This window comes from Sciurus vulgaris (assembly GCF_902686455.1).
Source record: "Sciurus vulgaris genome assembly, chromosome: 5".
NCBI lineage: Eukaryota > Metazoa > Chordata > Mammalia > Rodentia > Sciuridae > Sciurus > Sciurus vulgaris.
The window spans coordinates 98,808,168-98,825,711 of NC_136465.1; the positions used below are offsets into that span (position 1 = coordinate 98,808,168).

General features: G+C 37.8%; 1 protein-coding gene across 5 annotated transcripts in view; it reads right to left on the reverse strand.

Moving 5' to 3' along the window:
- Positions 1-7,372: 7,372 nt before the first annotated feature.
- The window catches only part of SINHCAF (SIN3-HDAC complex associated factor), a 32,714-nt gene continuing 22,542 nt past the window's right edge, over positions 7,373-17,544 (reverse strand). For all 5 annotated transcript variants that reach the window (XM_079139461.1, XM_079139465.1, XM_079139462.1 and 2 more), the window contains exons 5-6: positions 14,699-14,849; positions 7,373-9,421 (exon numbers count right to left, since the gene is read on the reverse strand). In XM_079139461.1, coding sequence (XP_078995587.1) covers positions 9,262-9,421; positions 14,699-14,849 — 311 coding nt within the window. In that variant the 3' untranslated portion in view covers positions 7,373-9,261. The remainder of the gene's footprint in view (positions 9,422-14,698; positions 14,850-17,544) is intronic.

A 17,544-nucleotide genomic window follows, 5' to 3' on the forward strand; every position in this document is an offset into this window, starting at 1 on the left:
AATGAAATGGTCTTAGTCCTTCAAAAATTTGAGAATTATATTTAACTATATCAGGGCAGACTTCTTCCTGTCAGCAATTCAGAGACTGATACCCTAACAATGTTTTAGAAATAACCCTGCTCTTATCACTACTTCACTTCTTGTCACTGATTTACTTGGAAAAGAAAGAGGTCACAGAGGCCTGAAATCTGTCTGAAGGAGAGTTTAATAAGTCATCTCAGTCCACTAGGGGTTATAAGCACCCCTGGAATCATGCCCTTTGGTGTTAGAGTAACTGGGGGAATGGGAGCCATTTCTGTAACCTACAGTGTGAATGGTAGGTGCTCCCTTGCAGTTGTTCGAGGACTTTCAACTAGAGGAAGACACTAAAGTTGACGCTTTAGCCCTTGAGGCAAAGAGGTGTGTTGTATCATTTTAGCATGTTTTATGAATTGATTCCACAGTGTTGTTACAGCAGTCAAGTTTGAACTTTGAAAAATCACCCTGAGAGCCATACTTGGCCACCCCCTGGATTTTGGCACTTTCGTGCAGCTTAATAATACCTGGCATCACTTGTGCTCTCTATACAAGTTCCCAATCCTGGGATTCATGTGCTGCCAAAGTATAATAATCTTGTGCAGCATACATTTTCTCCTTAAAGCACTGAAACCTAAGAATGCTTTAGGGTTTTTGTTTTGTGGTGGTAATGGTACTGGTGGGGATCTTAATGTGAATTTGTATTCACTGTAATCATAAAAATTTTCATTCCAAGCATATCCAATTAAACTTCAGCACTAAAGTCTGAAAGAACCAATGATGGAACAAACTCACAGTTGCGTACCTATTATGTATAGGATAGGCCCACTAGGATGCATACTCTCATTTTGCTCTTACTACAAATGTTTTAAGAGATTGTTTTCTCCAGCTTACAGAAGAGGAAATGAACGTAGAGAAAGTTTATCAGAGATTAATAAAGTCAGAAGGTAGAAAAACCAAGATTTGAATCCAAGTCTAATCCCATCATTTACTCATTTATGCCCTAGCGATATTAAAAGGATTTACAATTTCTAGCCCCATGTTTTTTCAAGTGTCAAATAACTGTTAGAACACTCAGTAGGGCATTGGATGTAGGAGCTTTATCAGTACTTGAATAAAAGGCTGTTTTAAAACTGTCACAGTATCACTACAGATTTATTCATTTGTAAAAGGGAAAAATGCACTGCTGAGCATAGTGGCACACACCTATAATCTGAGCAACCCAGGAGGCTGAGGCAGGAAGAACACAAGTTCAAGGCAAGGCTCAGCAACTTCCTGAGAGCCTCAGTAACTTAAAGGAGACCCTGTCTAAAAATTTTAAAAATTAAAAGGGCTAGGGATATATACCTGAGTGATAAAGCATTCCAGGGTTCAATCTCCATTATCCAATAAATAAACAGAATATTTTTAAAAGCTGGGGATGTAGCACTATGGCAGAACAACTACCTAGCATGCATGAGCCCAGGTTTCAATACCACAACTGAAAAAAATATTTTAAAGAAATTCTTAAATGAAATGCATTGGCTTGACATCAAAGACTTTGGGAGCTATAATGGTGACAAAATACACATGGTTCCTGCTTTCATGGAACTCACTTAGGATATAATCCCATGTATGTGTTTTGAAGAGAATGTTTTAGAAGATCTAGCCAAGTGGTGCCTGAGTTAAAACCTCAAGAACAAGTAGACATTGCTTAGTTATATGATGGTGGGGAGATGGGTCAGAGGGAAGAATGTATGGAGGCACTGATGATGGAAAGTGTTATTTGTTCCTGCTGTTTCCTCCAAGCCCTCACTCTCTTTTTACATGGCCTGTTACATCTCCTGGTTCCATTGACTACTTCCTCCCTCAACCTTTAGACCTAGCACCAACCTTTTTTACTAGCACCAACATTATTGGTCCTAAGAAATGTACTCTCCCTTGGGGAACCTCTACACCCTGTGCACATTTTGTAAAAAGTTCCTTATTAAACTTTCCTCAAATAATTCAATTTCAAATAGGTCATCAATTTTCTGCCAGCACTTTGACACATAGACATAAAGCTCTCCAGACAGAACTCACAACAAATCTTACATGATATTTAGGACCATTAGAACAGATATGGACTGAGAAGGCTGAAGGTGAAGCCTGAATCAACAAGTATCTGAATTAAGAGAAAACCTGGAAGTCAGGGTTATCAGTCAATATCTCAAGAAGGCTGGAGGGCTGGGGTTGTGGCTCAGTGGTAGAGTGCTCACCTAGCACGTGTGAGGCACTGGGTTCAATCCTCACTACCACATAAAAACAAATAATATAAAGGTATAAAAATTTAAAAACAAAAGAAGGCTGGTGATAACAGAGCATGGAAGTCCTGGGTCCAATTTCCAGCATTGCAAAAATAATAATTATTATTCCAAAAAGGAAACCACTGATTACATCAACTGGTGTGAAGAGCCTGGAGGAATACAATGAGGGCTTTGGAGTAAACCTGTAGTAGCAAGGGCAGAATGAACTGTTTAGAAGTAGCTAAAGGTCAATAATACACTTGGTATTTAAACAAACAAACAAAAAAGCATAGCCCTGGGCCCACCTGTAATCCCAGCTTCTGGAGAGACTGAAGCCTGGCAATTTAGCAAGACCCTGACTCAAAATAAAAAAAAGTACTGGGGTGTCTGTCACTCAGCAGTAGAGCATCCGGATTCAATTCCCAGTATGCAAAAAGGAAAAAAGAAAAAAGAAAAAAAAAAAAAAAAAAAAACCTAAACAACCACCAAAGATTAAAATAAAATTTAAAAAATTGAAGTTTAATTGTCCAGTTTTAACACTACAAGGGACCTGATTTATTCCTAGAGATTGAACCAAGAGACCCTCTATCACTGAGCTATATACTAGGCCCTTTTTGTTTTGAGACAGGGTATCACTCAGTTGCTGACGCGGCCTGAACTTGGGATCCTTCTCCCTAAGCCTCCAGAGTTGCCAGGATTACAGGTGTGTGACACTGCTAATTTTAGAGATTTGAATATAAACATACACATAAAACAATCCCACCTCCTTGCAAGAAATTCATATGCATACAGAGTTAATAATTTCCCCCTTTCAGTCACTGAGACAAAGGGCAGGCTTTGAAAATCTTTCTTCTTTCTCTAGACTGAATGATTAAACTCTTTTATGCTGAAGCTTGTAACCAAGTGTGTCCAAGACCCCCTTCTCGTCATACAATAACAAGTAGTTTCTATCCAGGGTGCAAAGAATTTGATACCTAAAGCATTCTCATGATTACAATGAGTAACCAAACTCCACAGCTTTGAGAAACTGTTAGACAGAACCCTCCAGCCCCTTTGTTTGAGAACATGAGCCTGTGAAATTATCTATCTTTGATCCAGTTTGGCTTTCTCCTCCCTTCCCAGTTCACTGAACATCACACAAAAATGATTGCCAGGGCACATTGCTAAATCTGGGGTGTTAGAAAACTGAAAAGGTTCCCTGGGATCTTCCATTCTTCATTGCAGAACAAGCAGTTTACATTAATTTTTAGGATATTTGTTTCACTAACCTTCAGGAAACTTTTCTCCATGAAGAGGCAAAATTCTAAAAAAAAAAAAAAAAAAAAAGAGGGAGGGAGGGAGGGAGGAAGGAAGCAAGGAAGGAAAGACCGACTTAATCCAGAGTAAAGGTCAACCTCTCTGCAAGGGTAAAACTCTTCCCTCATTTTCAGCCTTCAACAATAAGGGAAGCAGAAGAGACCCAGCTAACTGCTCCCACGTGTAACAAGAGGGCCCCGGCCAGTTGGAGAGCAAAGGCTTTGGAATCAGAAAAGCAGATTTTATTCTAGTTATATGGTCTCCTTTGCACCTCTACTTTTATAGGAATGATGTGAATGGGCTGTTGTTTACTTTTAAATGATGTTTAAAAAGTACCATAATGGGAGTTATTTTTTTTCTTTTACTTGCAGGAATTTTAAGAGATTCAGTTTAAAAATGAGATGCTGTGGCAGACAAACTAAGTACCTCCCCATGAACCCTACACCGCACCTCTTGATGTTGATTCCCTTATTTAATACTCTACTCTTGGATGTGGACAGGACTTGAGAAAAAACTCCATCTTGCTGGTAGACTGTCTCTAGACACTTGATGAAATAAGTCTGAAATAAGTCTGGGCGGTGAGTCCTATAGCTGCAAGGAAAAGAATTTTGCGAGCAACCGGGTCAGGACTAGGTTATTACCAAATCACTAGTGAGAATGCAGCCTAGCTCACACCTGGTCATAGCCTTGTAAGACCATGAGCAAAGAACCCAACTAAACTGCCTCAACAGAAATAGCTAAATTTTGTTGTTTGTTTTTTTGGGGATTTTACTTCACTTGTTTGTTATGGGGGATTTAACCCAGGGGTGCTTTACAACAGAACTACACCCTCTTTTTATTTTTTATTGAGACAGGGTCTCACTAAATTGCTGAGGCTGCCCTTAAACTTGCACTCTTCCTGCCTCAGCCTCCTGAGTTGCTGGGAATACAGGCAGATGCCATAGCACATACCTCAAATTTTGCTTTAAGTCATCAAGTTTGTGGTAACTGCACACACACAGAGAAATTGATAATACAGGTACTATCACCTTTCCACTGTTCAAAGTTAACTTGACAACTTCAAACTACATTAGGTGGCAGCAAAATCATCTGGATTATTTCAAAGCAAATTTAAACTTCAATTGGGTTGGGAAGCAGGGAGCTCAGTGGTAGAGTACTTGTTTGGCATGCATGAGGTCCCAGGTTCAATCCCCCCAACACGTATATTAAATCTCAACGAGTTTGACCTATAGGATCGTCTTCCCCAGATAATAAAACAATCTGTGTTTAAAAACTTTAATGTGGATTATGCCTCTTGAGAGTCTTCATAATTTTGTAAAGAAGCTGGGTGTGGTTGTTACTGAGGAAAAAGTATTGTGAGGCCAAGTCTTTTTCTGTCTCCAAAAAAAATAAACAAATAAACCCAAATATAAAACCACATTCAAAACCCCTCTAAAGCCGTCCGCCTGAAGGCTCTCAAGCGAGCCCGGCAGCTTCCACCGCCCCAAACTACAGTAGCCCGACCAAGAGGGATGTGTTCAGTTCTGTGACTCTTGCAGCTTATAGTGTCTCCCTTGCTTTCTGCAATCTAAGGCTTAATATAGTAACTATTATTAATTATTGTTAACAGATGACCTTCCTTCACACAGTAAGGAACATGGCCTTTGACAACCTTGGCCTCAGTCCCAACAGCTGGACCACCAAGAAAGAAAGGAATTCTTTACCATCAGCTCCAGCTACAGTGATTGAGATTGGCATATGCATATGGATTAATCACTGGTTGAGCAAGAGTGCCAGACTATTAAGCAGTAGATGCCCATCCATTAAGACTCGCTGAGCACAACTGGGAAAGTCCTACATTGGATGAGGACTTCCACACACCATGGTCAATTTACAGGTAACTGCTTGACAGCATTCTTGGTAGCTGAGGAAGAAAAAAGGCCCTTGATCCATGAAGGGAGACTGGATTTCAGCTCTTCATGGATGATGTCCCTTCCAATGAACTGTCACACATGAGTGCTACTATAATAATCCAACCATTGATGTATTTACAGCATCCTTGGATAACATAACAAAATGGGATGCTGCCTGGCCACACGTGTTCTCATCTAGAGGTGGGGAAGGCAGCTTTGCCAGGTGCCATCTTAGCTCTCTCAGGTCTCTTCCTGATAAAGATGTCCGGAAGGAATGAAAGGACCGCTCAGTAATCAATGCTGGCCATTTATTTACCTTGGTGGACAAGAGCGGCCTTTTGTTTAGCAGAGTCATGGACAAGCTGAAACCTGCTGTGGCATTTTGCATGTGAGACTTGCTTTACAGGAGGGGCTGGAAGTCTGTCTCAAAAGTTCATGTGCAGAGAGTAAAATCTGACAGGACCCTGTGGAGATCAAACAGGTACAGCTGCTCTCACGCACTGTTAGCAGCAGTGGAAAGGGATACAGCCCTTTTGGGGGTGAATTTGGCATCTGTGGAAATTGAAATTGGCATTCCTTTTGCTTCATCAGTTGTTTCTAGAAATATGTTACAGAAATACTTGCACAAAGTACACAGGATATTAGTGCCAAAATATATATTGTAGCAGGGTTTGAAATGGCCCGGAACTAGAAGCCCTGTGAATTTCCCCTAGCAAGTGGGTGCTTGTGATAAAACACATTTGCAGTGTGGCTGGCTCTGCTGTCTTGACCACCTGTGGGTAAAGCCCTGCCCCTCATGCACCAGGACAGATGCCAGCTCAGGTCTGGCTTCCGCTCCCCGCTCAGAGACTCATCCCCCAAATGGCTGATGTCCACAGGGAAATAAGCTCCCAGGGCAAGGAAAGGAGACACCCACGGAGAGCAAACACCCTGAGAGAAAGCACAACTGACAGCAGATAAGCTCAGTTAACCAACCAGAAATGAAGAACTCGGTAGGTGATGTGACTGGCACAACGGATGAAGCCAAAGAATGACTGGGTTGGTCAGCTAACCTGGAGATCCCTGTGAAGGGATAAGGAGATGGAAGGAGTGGGGGAAAAGTCAATGCAAAGGCATTGTATTCAAATATAGGAGTCCCCCAAGGAGAGGGAAAGATAATTGGGGAGGAAAGTCCTGAAAAATTGAAAACTATCCCAGAATTAGAGGAAGATACGAAGGCTCACACTGAGACGACCTCAGTGCCTAGCAGCACCAAAAATACAAAATCCATGATAGAGGGACCCCAGAAAACTACCTCATACGTAACGTGACAATCTGAAGAGTCCAGAAAGAAACATGAAATCACCCCTATCAAGAATTAGATTATCTTCAGACATCTCAATAGCAATTTTGGGTATAAGACAATGAAATACTCTTTGAGGACAATTTTTCAAAGTATCGAGAGAAATAAAAGTTAAATCTGGGGGGAAAAAAAAAAAAAAAACCCTCTAAACTGTTATTACTCAAATGTATAATAAGAACAGGCAGAGATAGGAATATGAGATCCCAGGTCTGACTCCTAAAGGCCAAATGCTACCCTTCCAACTTTTTATAGTTTTTCTAAAATCTCAATGATGCTTTCCACTATGCTCAAAGACAATGAAATCACATCATAGACCTTGAAGGACTGGGAACCTTTTTTCACTATCAAAAACATCATTACACACTAGGTTAATAACTACCTGTCAGTTAAAAAATTCTTTACTTGAAAGTCTGAAGTCTGTATTTCTGAGTAAAGAGGATCACCACTACCGCCCTGCCCATATCTTGTTATAATACTACAGGCTCAAATGGAATATCTGTTAAGGCCAAAAACATTAGTTATTCTGACCAAAGATCTTTAATACAAAGTCACAAAACAGTTCCTTTATTTTCTAATAAGACTAAATTTATTCAATAACCTAGTAAAAGTTTTGATTATAAGTATCCAACAGTATAAAAAGTACAAAACAGATCTGTAGATTTCTAATATATTAATACAAAGTGCATGACTACATACAGTACATCCTACAGGCAAAGAAAGGTGGAAGGGGAAAAAGAAGACTGTGGTTGAGGTCTAGTAATAAATAAATAAATACAGAAGTAGAGATGATCCATATTATAGTATATTCTACCACCAATACTGCAGCCAAAATGTACAAAAAAAAAAAAAAAAAAACCATTTCAAAATAACTCAGGAGGGTGATAATGGCTGGACTCTTGTAATACACCTCAAAGGCTATGGGAGAGCCGACCCAACTCACTGTGTAGTCTGTGCATAAGGTGGCTTGTAGCATGTAGGTATTTTCTCAAAAGGAAGAAATATAAAATAAGTTTAGACTAAGAACTATAAAACTATAGGGTACCCATAAAAAGTGGCTCACTCCTAATTGTGACATTATCCAATTTTTAAAATTCAGCTTTAGAAATAAGCACTGAGTCATGTTATTATAAGGAAGGCAAATATTCCTCCCTCGTGTATGAAAAGTTTGAACTGGTGCTATTTTTCTTTCTGAACTTTTAGGAAAGAAGCAATAAGAATACTTTGGTTTGGGTTCAAGTGAGAGGCTTTTAATAAGTATTTTAGAATTGAAAAGTTCCACATTCAGCAAATCTCAGTGTTCAGAAAGCCTGACTAAAAGAAGCCAAACCAACACTAACCCCCTTAGCATGAACACACTTTTTTTCTTGGTAAATTTTACTTTAAATAGTGACCAAAAAAACCCCAAAACCCCTACAAGTTAAAACAAGTCAAACACCTACTCTATGCAGATAAAACCTTCACAAAGGTCAACTGAAGTAATCCAGAGCTAAAACTGAATTGTGCAGATTTCAATGAAGTCACCAGTCATGTAACACAAAGTCAATTATTTACACACTCACAAGCTCTCCAAGCAGCGTGCCCAAGAAGCATTAACCTGTTTTGCCATCCTGAAGACTTGCATACAGTTTAACATTTTTAAGAGTGTGTTTTCCACCATGTGGTAATGCTTTGGTACTATTCATATAGGATCTCATCTATCCCACGTACTTGCCACTTCCCCAAGAGGAGCTTTGATTCTGCTTGAGAAGTTTCACATAAATTAAAATCTTTAACAAATATTAATATGAAGGAAGGTGACACAGGATGCAACATACACTGTCAAGCTCCTGTGTATTTAGAAATTACTTCCTCCTTCAAGGTACTTGCACCAAAAAGCTCAGTCTGTCCTGCTTAATCATCAGTAGTACAGGTTTGAATCATCAGAAACTTGGCGAGACCTTAATATTTCAAAATTATTAACAACTACCTCTAGGGGCAAGACATGTTATTGAGTTATGACAAATCTACTAACATGAGGGAAAACAAGTGTAGCCAGCCATCTTTTAAAAATGCCCCAACCACTGCTTCTCAATATAGAAAGACTAAAAACTACATATGGTTTATCATACAACAAATCCCATCTCTGTCCCCTGAAATTCCCCTAATTTCATTCATTAGAAGGGGATTATTAAAAAAAAAAAAAAGACTTAAAGAGCACTTTACAGCAGCATTCAGCTTTCCTATGAAATACTCAGCATCTTAAATATTATGTACACTTTTTTCTTTTAGTAAGCTAGACACTGGCTTCAGAGTTTGTGGGAGTGGAAGAAAAATAACCCATTCAAAACTATTCTAGAAAATGTCTTTTGGCAGAATAGCAGGTATCCAAGTTAAAAATAGGAAGGTCAGTTTGTTGCTTTGTGGTCTTTTCAAAATTTAAATCATTTTTGTTCCCCTTCTACATAAACCTCAGTCACCACTCCTGAGTGGAGATGGGCAGAGGCTCTGGCCCCTGCTCCTCTGGCTTCTCTACAGCTGTCTTCTTGTTGCTGCAGCAAGGCTTGAATAGATGTGTGTCAATGAGGACTTCTCCAAAACGGCCTTTATAGATAATCCCACAACATATTTTCTGTCTAAAAGAAAAAAATAGAGAACAAAATTTTATTAATAAAGCAGAAAAGAATACCAAAGACAAACAAATAACCCTGCTCATCATTATAATAACCAGTCCAACATGGCTGTAATTTTATAATCTTCTCACATTCCCAGTGAGAGGGCTCCTGGAGTTACCCTAATACTCATGTCTCCTTAAATTCCACAATGGCATTTTCTTAAGTAGTATGGAGGAAGAAAGCATTCTGAAAGATTGCAGTCTGTTTCAGAGAAGTTGCTAACTATTAAAGTTGTTAACTGTTTCCTCCAAATATCAACCTTTTTTTTTTTGGCGGGAGGGGGCGGGGGGGGGGTTAACCAGGAATTGAACACAGGGCTTCTCAGTCACGGAGCCACATCCCCAAACCTTTGTATATTTTATTTTAAGACAGGGTCTCGGGCTGGGGAGATAGCTCAGCTGGTAGAGTGCTTGCCTTGCAAGCACAAGGCCCTGAGTTCGATCCCCAGTACCGCCAAAAAAAAAAAAAAAAAAGACAGGGTCTAGCTAAGTGCTTAAAGCCTCACTAAATCTCAGTCTCCTGAGTTGCTGAGATTACAGATCCACCATTGCGCCCAGCTATCACTAACTCTTGGAAAAAAATCATCCACCAAAATCTACAGTTGGTGGTTTCTTCAGTTAAGTTCTAAAGACATAAAAATATATACCTGCATTATCAAGTATACATAAAGGCATTAAAAGGAGGACATCAGCCAGGTATGGTGGTGTGTGCCTGTAATCCTAGGTGCTCAGAAAGCTGAAGCAGGAGGAACCCAAGTTCAAGGCCAGCCTTAGCAACGAAGCAAGGCCCTAAGCAACTTAGCAAGACCCTGTCTCAAAATAAAAAATTTAAATGGCTGGGAAGTGGCTCAGTCATTAAAGTGCCTCTGGGTTCAATCTCTAATACCAATTAAAAAATTTTTAAAGATTGTTTTTAAAGATAACAAAACAAAAATACCCATGGATTACATAAGAATGAATTCATCTGTATAACCCTTTCCAGTCCTACCCCCAATTCCACTTTATTCTCTCCTCTTTTAATTTGCGGCTAATTATTCCCCTTTTTCTTTACATTTCATAGCTTTGCTACCTGCTTGCATCTTTAAACACATTGCTCAACAGCCCATCATACAAACACACACACATATGCCAGGTGTGGTGGCACATGCCTATAATCCCAATGACTTGAGAGACTGAGGGAGAAGGATAGTAAACTCAAGGTCAGCTTCAGCAACTTGGTGAGATCCTCTCAAAAGAGAAGTAGGGTGTAGTTCAGTAGTAAACAACCCATGAGTTCAATCCCCAGTACCAAAACACACACAGGCGCGCGCGCACACACACACAGAAATCTCACAATGTATTCTCTAAGTTTTCACTCAACCTTGAGTAACTGAGATTCACATATAGTTAGGGAACTTTATTTCATTTTAACTTAGGCATAACATTCCACTTTGTGAATATACCACTTTTTATTTATTCACTCTCCTTGCTCTTACAAACACTGCTATACATACCAAGATATATATCCTAAAGGTTTTCTGGTTATGTTGCTAGGATACAGGAATGGGACTATCTTCACCTTTACTCAGAAATGCCAATTTATTAATCAATATGGTTATAATTGTTTATACTCATAACCAACATTTCAATGCCTCTTCCACACTTGAAAATACATAGATCTTACTCTATTTTTTAACAACATAGTGAGTATAAAATGCAATTTTAGCTTATTTTTCCTTGAAAATTTGTAACACGTTTTCATTTAATGAGGCATTTCATTTGTGTGACACCTAGTCTTATGTCCAGTTTTCTGTTGGTTTGTCTTAAGTCTATATATTCAACATTCTAATCTTTTGTCAGATGTGTTAGATATCCCCTTTTTTCCTTCTTACAAGAAACTGAACCTAGGGACTCCTAGGCTAGGAGACACATCCTCAGCCCTCATTACAGTTTTCTTATGCTATCATTTGATGAATTTAAAGTCCATAATTATAATGTAACCAAACTTGTTATCTTTTCTTTTAGGATTTAGTACGTTCCTGTAAGAAATCCTTTCCTACCCAGGGATGACAATTCCTATGGCTATGTAATATGTCCTGATTTCTCTTAGGACAAGTATACCCACATCTTTCTTATTATTCTGCTTTGTTCTTCTATACAAATTTTAAATCTAACTTGGTAAGTTCTACAAATATGTTTGGGTTTTAACTGTCACTCTGATTCATATCCATAGCAATCAATTTTACTATATCCACAAATGTGGTATGCCCTAGTTATTTACCATGTTATTCAATAATTATGATTTTTTAGGTACTTTCTACATAAAGGGTTCTGTATTTACTACTAGTTTGTTTGTTTAACTTATTTTACTACTGGGTTTAAAAAATATTTTCTAATGCTATGGTAAAAGATATTCAAATACCAAACTGATTAAGCATAAATTCTGTTCTGTGATGGCAAACAGTCCTTGAATTACTTCTCTTTTTTTTCAGGTCCCTTCTGAGGGGCCGGGGATTCGAATCGCAGCCCTTGTGCATGCTAGGCAAGCGCCCTCCAAAACGAGCTATTTCATCAGCTCTCCTTGAATTACTTCTAATCTAAAGAGAAAATGCTTTCATTTTATCACAAGTATGATGCTGGCTGTACTTTTTTTATATATCCATTACCCAGGAAATGGAGTTCTCTATGTCTATTTTATAAATGTTTTAAACTTTGAAGAAATGTTTGCATTAGTGAAACACCTTCTCTGTACCACTAAAATGGTACCCTTAATCAAAAACTACACAAATCATATTTGTTGATTTTCTTTTACATCCCAAGAATAAATGTAGTCTGGTTATTTATGGTATCAAAGTTATATTGCCTTTTATAAAAAATGTCTGAGGCCTATGCTTTCTTTTATCCATATCTATGGTCTGGGAAAGTTGGTACAAAATTAGACTCATTTGAGTGTTTAGTAGAACTTGCCACTCTGAGCCCAGGACTTCTTTTGTGTAAAGTGTCTCTCTCTCTTTCTTTTTATTTACAACTATAAATTAAACCTAGGAGCACTTAACCACTGAGCAATATCCCAGCCTCAGTGCTGGGGATCAAACCCATGACCTCACATGTGCTAGGTAAGTGCTCCATCCATGAGCTATATCTCCAGCCTTCTACTCTTACCTTTAGGATTTCCTTACTTTGTTTATATCAAGTTTTATCAACTTTTATGTTAGATACATATTATTCATTTTTAGTCTTTTATAGCATTAAAGGAATAAATATTTGGTTTTTTTGGTACTGCAGATTTAACTCAGGGGCACCGGACCACTGAGTCACATCCCTAGCCCTTTTTTGTATTTTATTTAGAGACAGGGTCTCACTGAGTCGCTTAGCACCTTGCTTCTGCTGAGGCTGGCTTTGAACTCATGATCCTCCTGCCTCAACCCCCTCGGACACTGGGATTACAGGCATGTACCACTGCACCTGGCCAGCAATAAATATTTTCCTATCTACATTTTTAGTCTCATCTCATACATCTTGTTTGTGATGTTGTTTAGCTTTTGTTCAGTTATAAATATTTTCTAATTTATATTATACTTCCTCTTGGTCTAATGGGCTTCTTAACTAACAATTATACAGGGACCGGCTTTTTATTATCATTTTGTTTGCTAAATACCTTTTTTCTGTAACTTTTAAAACTTTATCCTATATCAATGTGACACAATATAGTTGGACTTTGATTATCCAATTTTGGATTGTATACCTGAAACCATTACTATATAGACAGACAGATAGACAGACAGATAGATAGACAGAGAGAAGAGAGATGGGGGAGAGAACACGAGAGCACGCACACTCTAATTTTTTTTTAAATTAGTTCTCAATGGACCTTTATTTTTACTTATTTATATGTGGTGCTGAGGATCGAACCCAGTGCCTCACACATGCTAGGCAAGTGCTCTACCACTGAGCTACAACCCCAGCCCACACGCACTAATTGATTTAGGTTTCTTCTATCACGTTGTCACTTTGTTCTGGGCAGTGCAGCTAGAATTGAACTCAGGGTGTCACTCTAGGCAAAAGCTATACCACTGAACTGTATCCCCAGCCCTATTTTACCATATTACTATACTTTTCTTTTTGTCCCACTTGTAATCTATGTCTTTTCTCTCCTGTTTTGCAAGCTTTTGGATAGGAAACTACTCTTATGCTGTATTTTCCTGCCCCTCCATTCTTCTCTGTATTCTCTTTTTATTCTTTTAGTGATTACAGTTAATTTATCAAATTCTAAAAAGTTATTCAGTCTGCTTATTATCAAAAAGCAAAGAACAGTGGACACTACCTACAACCTCCATCACCTCAAGTTAAAATGCTATAATTATCGTGCATTTATTTTTTTCTTCACTACTACAACTACTATTTAGTGTTTAAATTTACCTAAATGTTTACTATTTTATTTTATCTTTCTCTCCTCTCAGAATCTCTATGTGGAATCTCTTTCCTTCTGCCTCTTTGAGAGTCGGTTTCTTGGCAGGCCCCAATTTTTTTTCCTAGTCAAAATGTCTCATGCCCTTTTCCACAAAAAGATATTTTTGCTATATATAATTTTAGGTTGAGAGGTATTATCTCTTGGTCCACTGAAGACATCAATCTACTGTTTTCTTGCTTTCTTTATTCATGTTCCTTTGAAAATAATGTGTTTTCTCACTGCCTACAGTTCTGTTTTGTCTTTCATATTCTGTAGTTTTTCACTACACGATGTCTATGGGTGAAATTTTTTATTATCTTGCTTTTCACTTGTTCCCTGAATCCGAGAAAAAAATTCCTTAAGTACTTTCTCTTTGAAAATATTTCCCCCTTTCCCTGGTGTATTATCTCTTTTTGGACCTGCAGGTCATACATTCACTTAACATTTGTCCTGAGAATTCTTTATTAACTCACCTACCCATTAATGACATTTTTAAAAAGTTCTAAAAGAAGTCTTAAAGATTTCTAAAAATGTATGACTAGCAACTGTGCTTTTTTAGTGATAAAAGTTGTCAAAATAGTCTACTCCACTACAGGAAATTCTGTTGCCCTGATGTGTTTTTACTTTAATTTTTAATAGGAAGAACATACAAAATTCCAACACTCTGTTAAATTCCTGCTTAATCTACCTCCAATCATGTGTGCTAGCAGCTAATTTGTCAAATGCCATTAAATTGTTATAAAAGTGGGGAAATGCTTCTTGTAATTAAGATGGGAGGCTGATTAGAAAGAGATTTTCTGTTGCACTTACCTTTTCCAGTATGTAAGATCTAAAAAGGAAAAAACTGGTGTTCTGTTAGAGCCAGAAGCCATTTCTGTATCTGAGCCATCATCTGACTGATTACTATAACAAGGAGATTGAGCTGGGGAGGCACTTGAGGTGGTACTATGAGCATCAGAATCTGTAATAAAGGGAAAAAAATTCAATTTCATTACATGTAAATGCAACTAGTGATACTGTTCAACTTTAAATGGTTTAAATCCAAATAAGACCAGTGTAAGTAATGCTAAATAAAAAATAAGTTCAATACACCTAGTCTACCAAACATCATAGCTCAGTAACAGTACACTATAAAGTATCAGTTGTTATCTCTCTTGAATACATAGCTGATTGGGAGCTAATGCTTGTTGTGGTTGCCCAGCATTGTTAAGAGAATCATATTGCATATAGCTAGCCTAAGATCCAAATTCAAAATCTGAAGGACTACTTCTACTAAATGCATATTGCTTTCACACTATCATACAATCAAAAAAATCCTAAGTCAGGGACATATAACATAGAGACTTAAGACTGAATAAATTGGTAAAAAGAAGAAAAAGTAAAAAATAATTTATTTTCTATACTACTGTAAAGATATTTGTACAAAAGTAATTTTTTAAATGAGAATGTCTGCTTCCAAGAAGATGAAATATATATATTTTTCTCTATTCCTCCTACTTTTACAGCTAAAAACCTTGTGCATTACATATAAAACAAACCTAAAACTATGAAAGGTGATGACCATTTATGCAGCTTGAGACCCTAGGAAGGAATGGCACAGTCATGATCATATTACCTACTTTTACTGAATTTTCTTTTACCTCATAAATCCCAACTTTGGAAGTAAAGTGTCAGAAAACCAAAAATGACAATGGAAACAGATGACTCCCTGCCCACCCCCCAAAACAAAGGGTCCAATAAAAGCTCAGGAAAAGGGCAGTCTCAAGACAGTTATCTTTTATTATACAAAAATGATTTTGCTCCAGCTGCACACTGGAAAAAAAAAAAAAAGGTGGCCACTGGCCCACCAATCTGAGCAAAAGTCAAGTGAAGAGTCTAGAGTCCCACCTTCACTAAATTGCTCTGAGGCACCAATACTTCCACCAGGGTGATGTCAGAGGAAGCCTAGTGAAGAGTCAGAACTTTCACTGTGGCCCACCAAGAACAACTTACCATGTGAAAGCCTTAAAAATCCTGCCTGCCCCCCAACACACACACACTAATAACAAGGAACACCTTGGCCTCACCTCAGATATCAATGGTGACTAAGGAACCTGACTTCTAAAAAAGTAGCAATACACGGTGATGGCACCTCTTCCCCCTTTCCCTGATGCCAGTGTCCAACAAGTGTCCATTAACAGAATATTTAAATAAGATGCAAAGTCCTACAATGTAAGCTGAAAGTGTCCAAGTTTCAACCAGAAATCACATCATACCAAAAACCAGATTGTGACTGAATGAAAAGAGATGCCATAGCCAAAAAGATAGCTGTTAGAATTATCTAACAAACGTTTTAAAGCAATCATAACAACATAACACTTCAATAAGCAATCATGAAAATGTTTGAAACAAATGAGAACATAAGCCAGGTCAGTGGCCCATACTTATAATCCTAATGCTCTGGAGGCTGAGGCAGGAGGATCTCAAGGTCAAGAAAACTTCAACAACCTAATGTGACACTGTATCAACATGAAAAATGTTTGGGAGTGTGGCTCATAGATAGAAGGTCTCTGTTCCTCCCCTGATAAGGAGTGGCAGGGGATAGCTCAGTAAATAGGTTCAACAACAGAGGGGACAGAGAAACCTAAAATAGTTCACTGGAATAAAGAGCAGAAATTACAAAATTTGAACACAGTGAAAACAAATGATGCTTTAAGACTAACAATGACAACAACAACAAAAACTATATTCATTTCACTGTAGTCCTGGAGGAATGTGAGAAAGAAAATCTTAAAATCAGCTATAGAAAAATACCTTACTTATAAAGGAAAACCAATAGATCCTGATTTACTAAGGAATAAAGGCAGTTCATTAGATGCAGAGTTAAACCTAACTAAAATATTCTTGCCCCCAGAAATCATTATATAAATTTAAAAGCCAGAAAATAAATCTTCTGTTTGATACTGTGACAAAAGGATACAGTTCTGCTATATCATAGCCAGCATCATCATAAATAGGGGTGTAATTTACCACATATCTTTTCCTTTAAACTAAAAACTCCCTGCTCCCAGGACAAACGGATAGAATAATTCTATAATTCAGAAAACCAATCAAATATTTATTAAGCATTTATTAAGTACCAAGTCCTACGTTATATGCTACATGAAATAAAAAAGAATAAAGGATACTTTTACCTATAGATCACAAGTTTGTATTAATAGTCATTTACTTAAAATAGCATAAGATCATATATCTGAAAGTACTATGAGTGTTTTAGTAGGTTAATTTATTTCCAATGTAAACAGTATTCAAGATCATAAAAAACTAACAAAATCCTTAAAGATAGAAAGCTTCAAAGGAATAAGTGTAGCGGAATAAAAACCTTTCAAATAATTACCCTTAGTAGTAAGTCAGCTCTACACTACTGAGGAAAGCTCATTATCCTAAGAAGTGATTATCATCTTCAAGCTATTTGAAAAGTCAGCTATTTGTCCCCACACACACACCTTTTTTAAATTTTGAGAGTGTCTAAGTTGCTTAGGGCCTTGTGAAGTTTTGGCTTGCTTTTTGAACTTGCAATCCTCCTGCCTAGGCCTCCAAGATAGCTGAGATTACAAGTGTGCACCACTGGAGCCAGATTATCCTGTTTTTTTTAACCTATGAAAACCATAATTCCG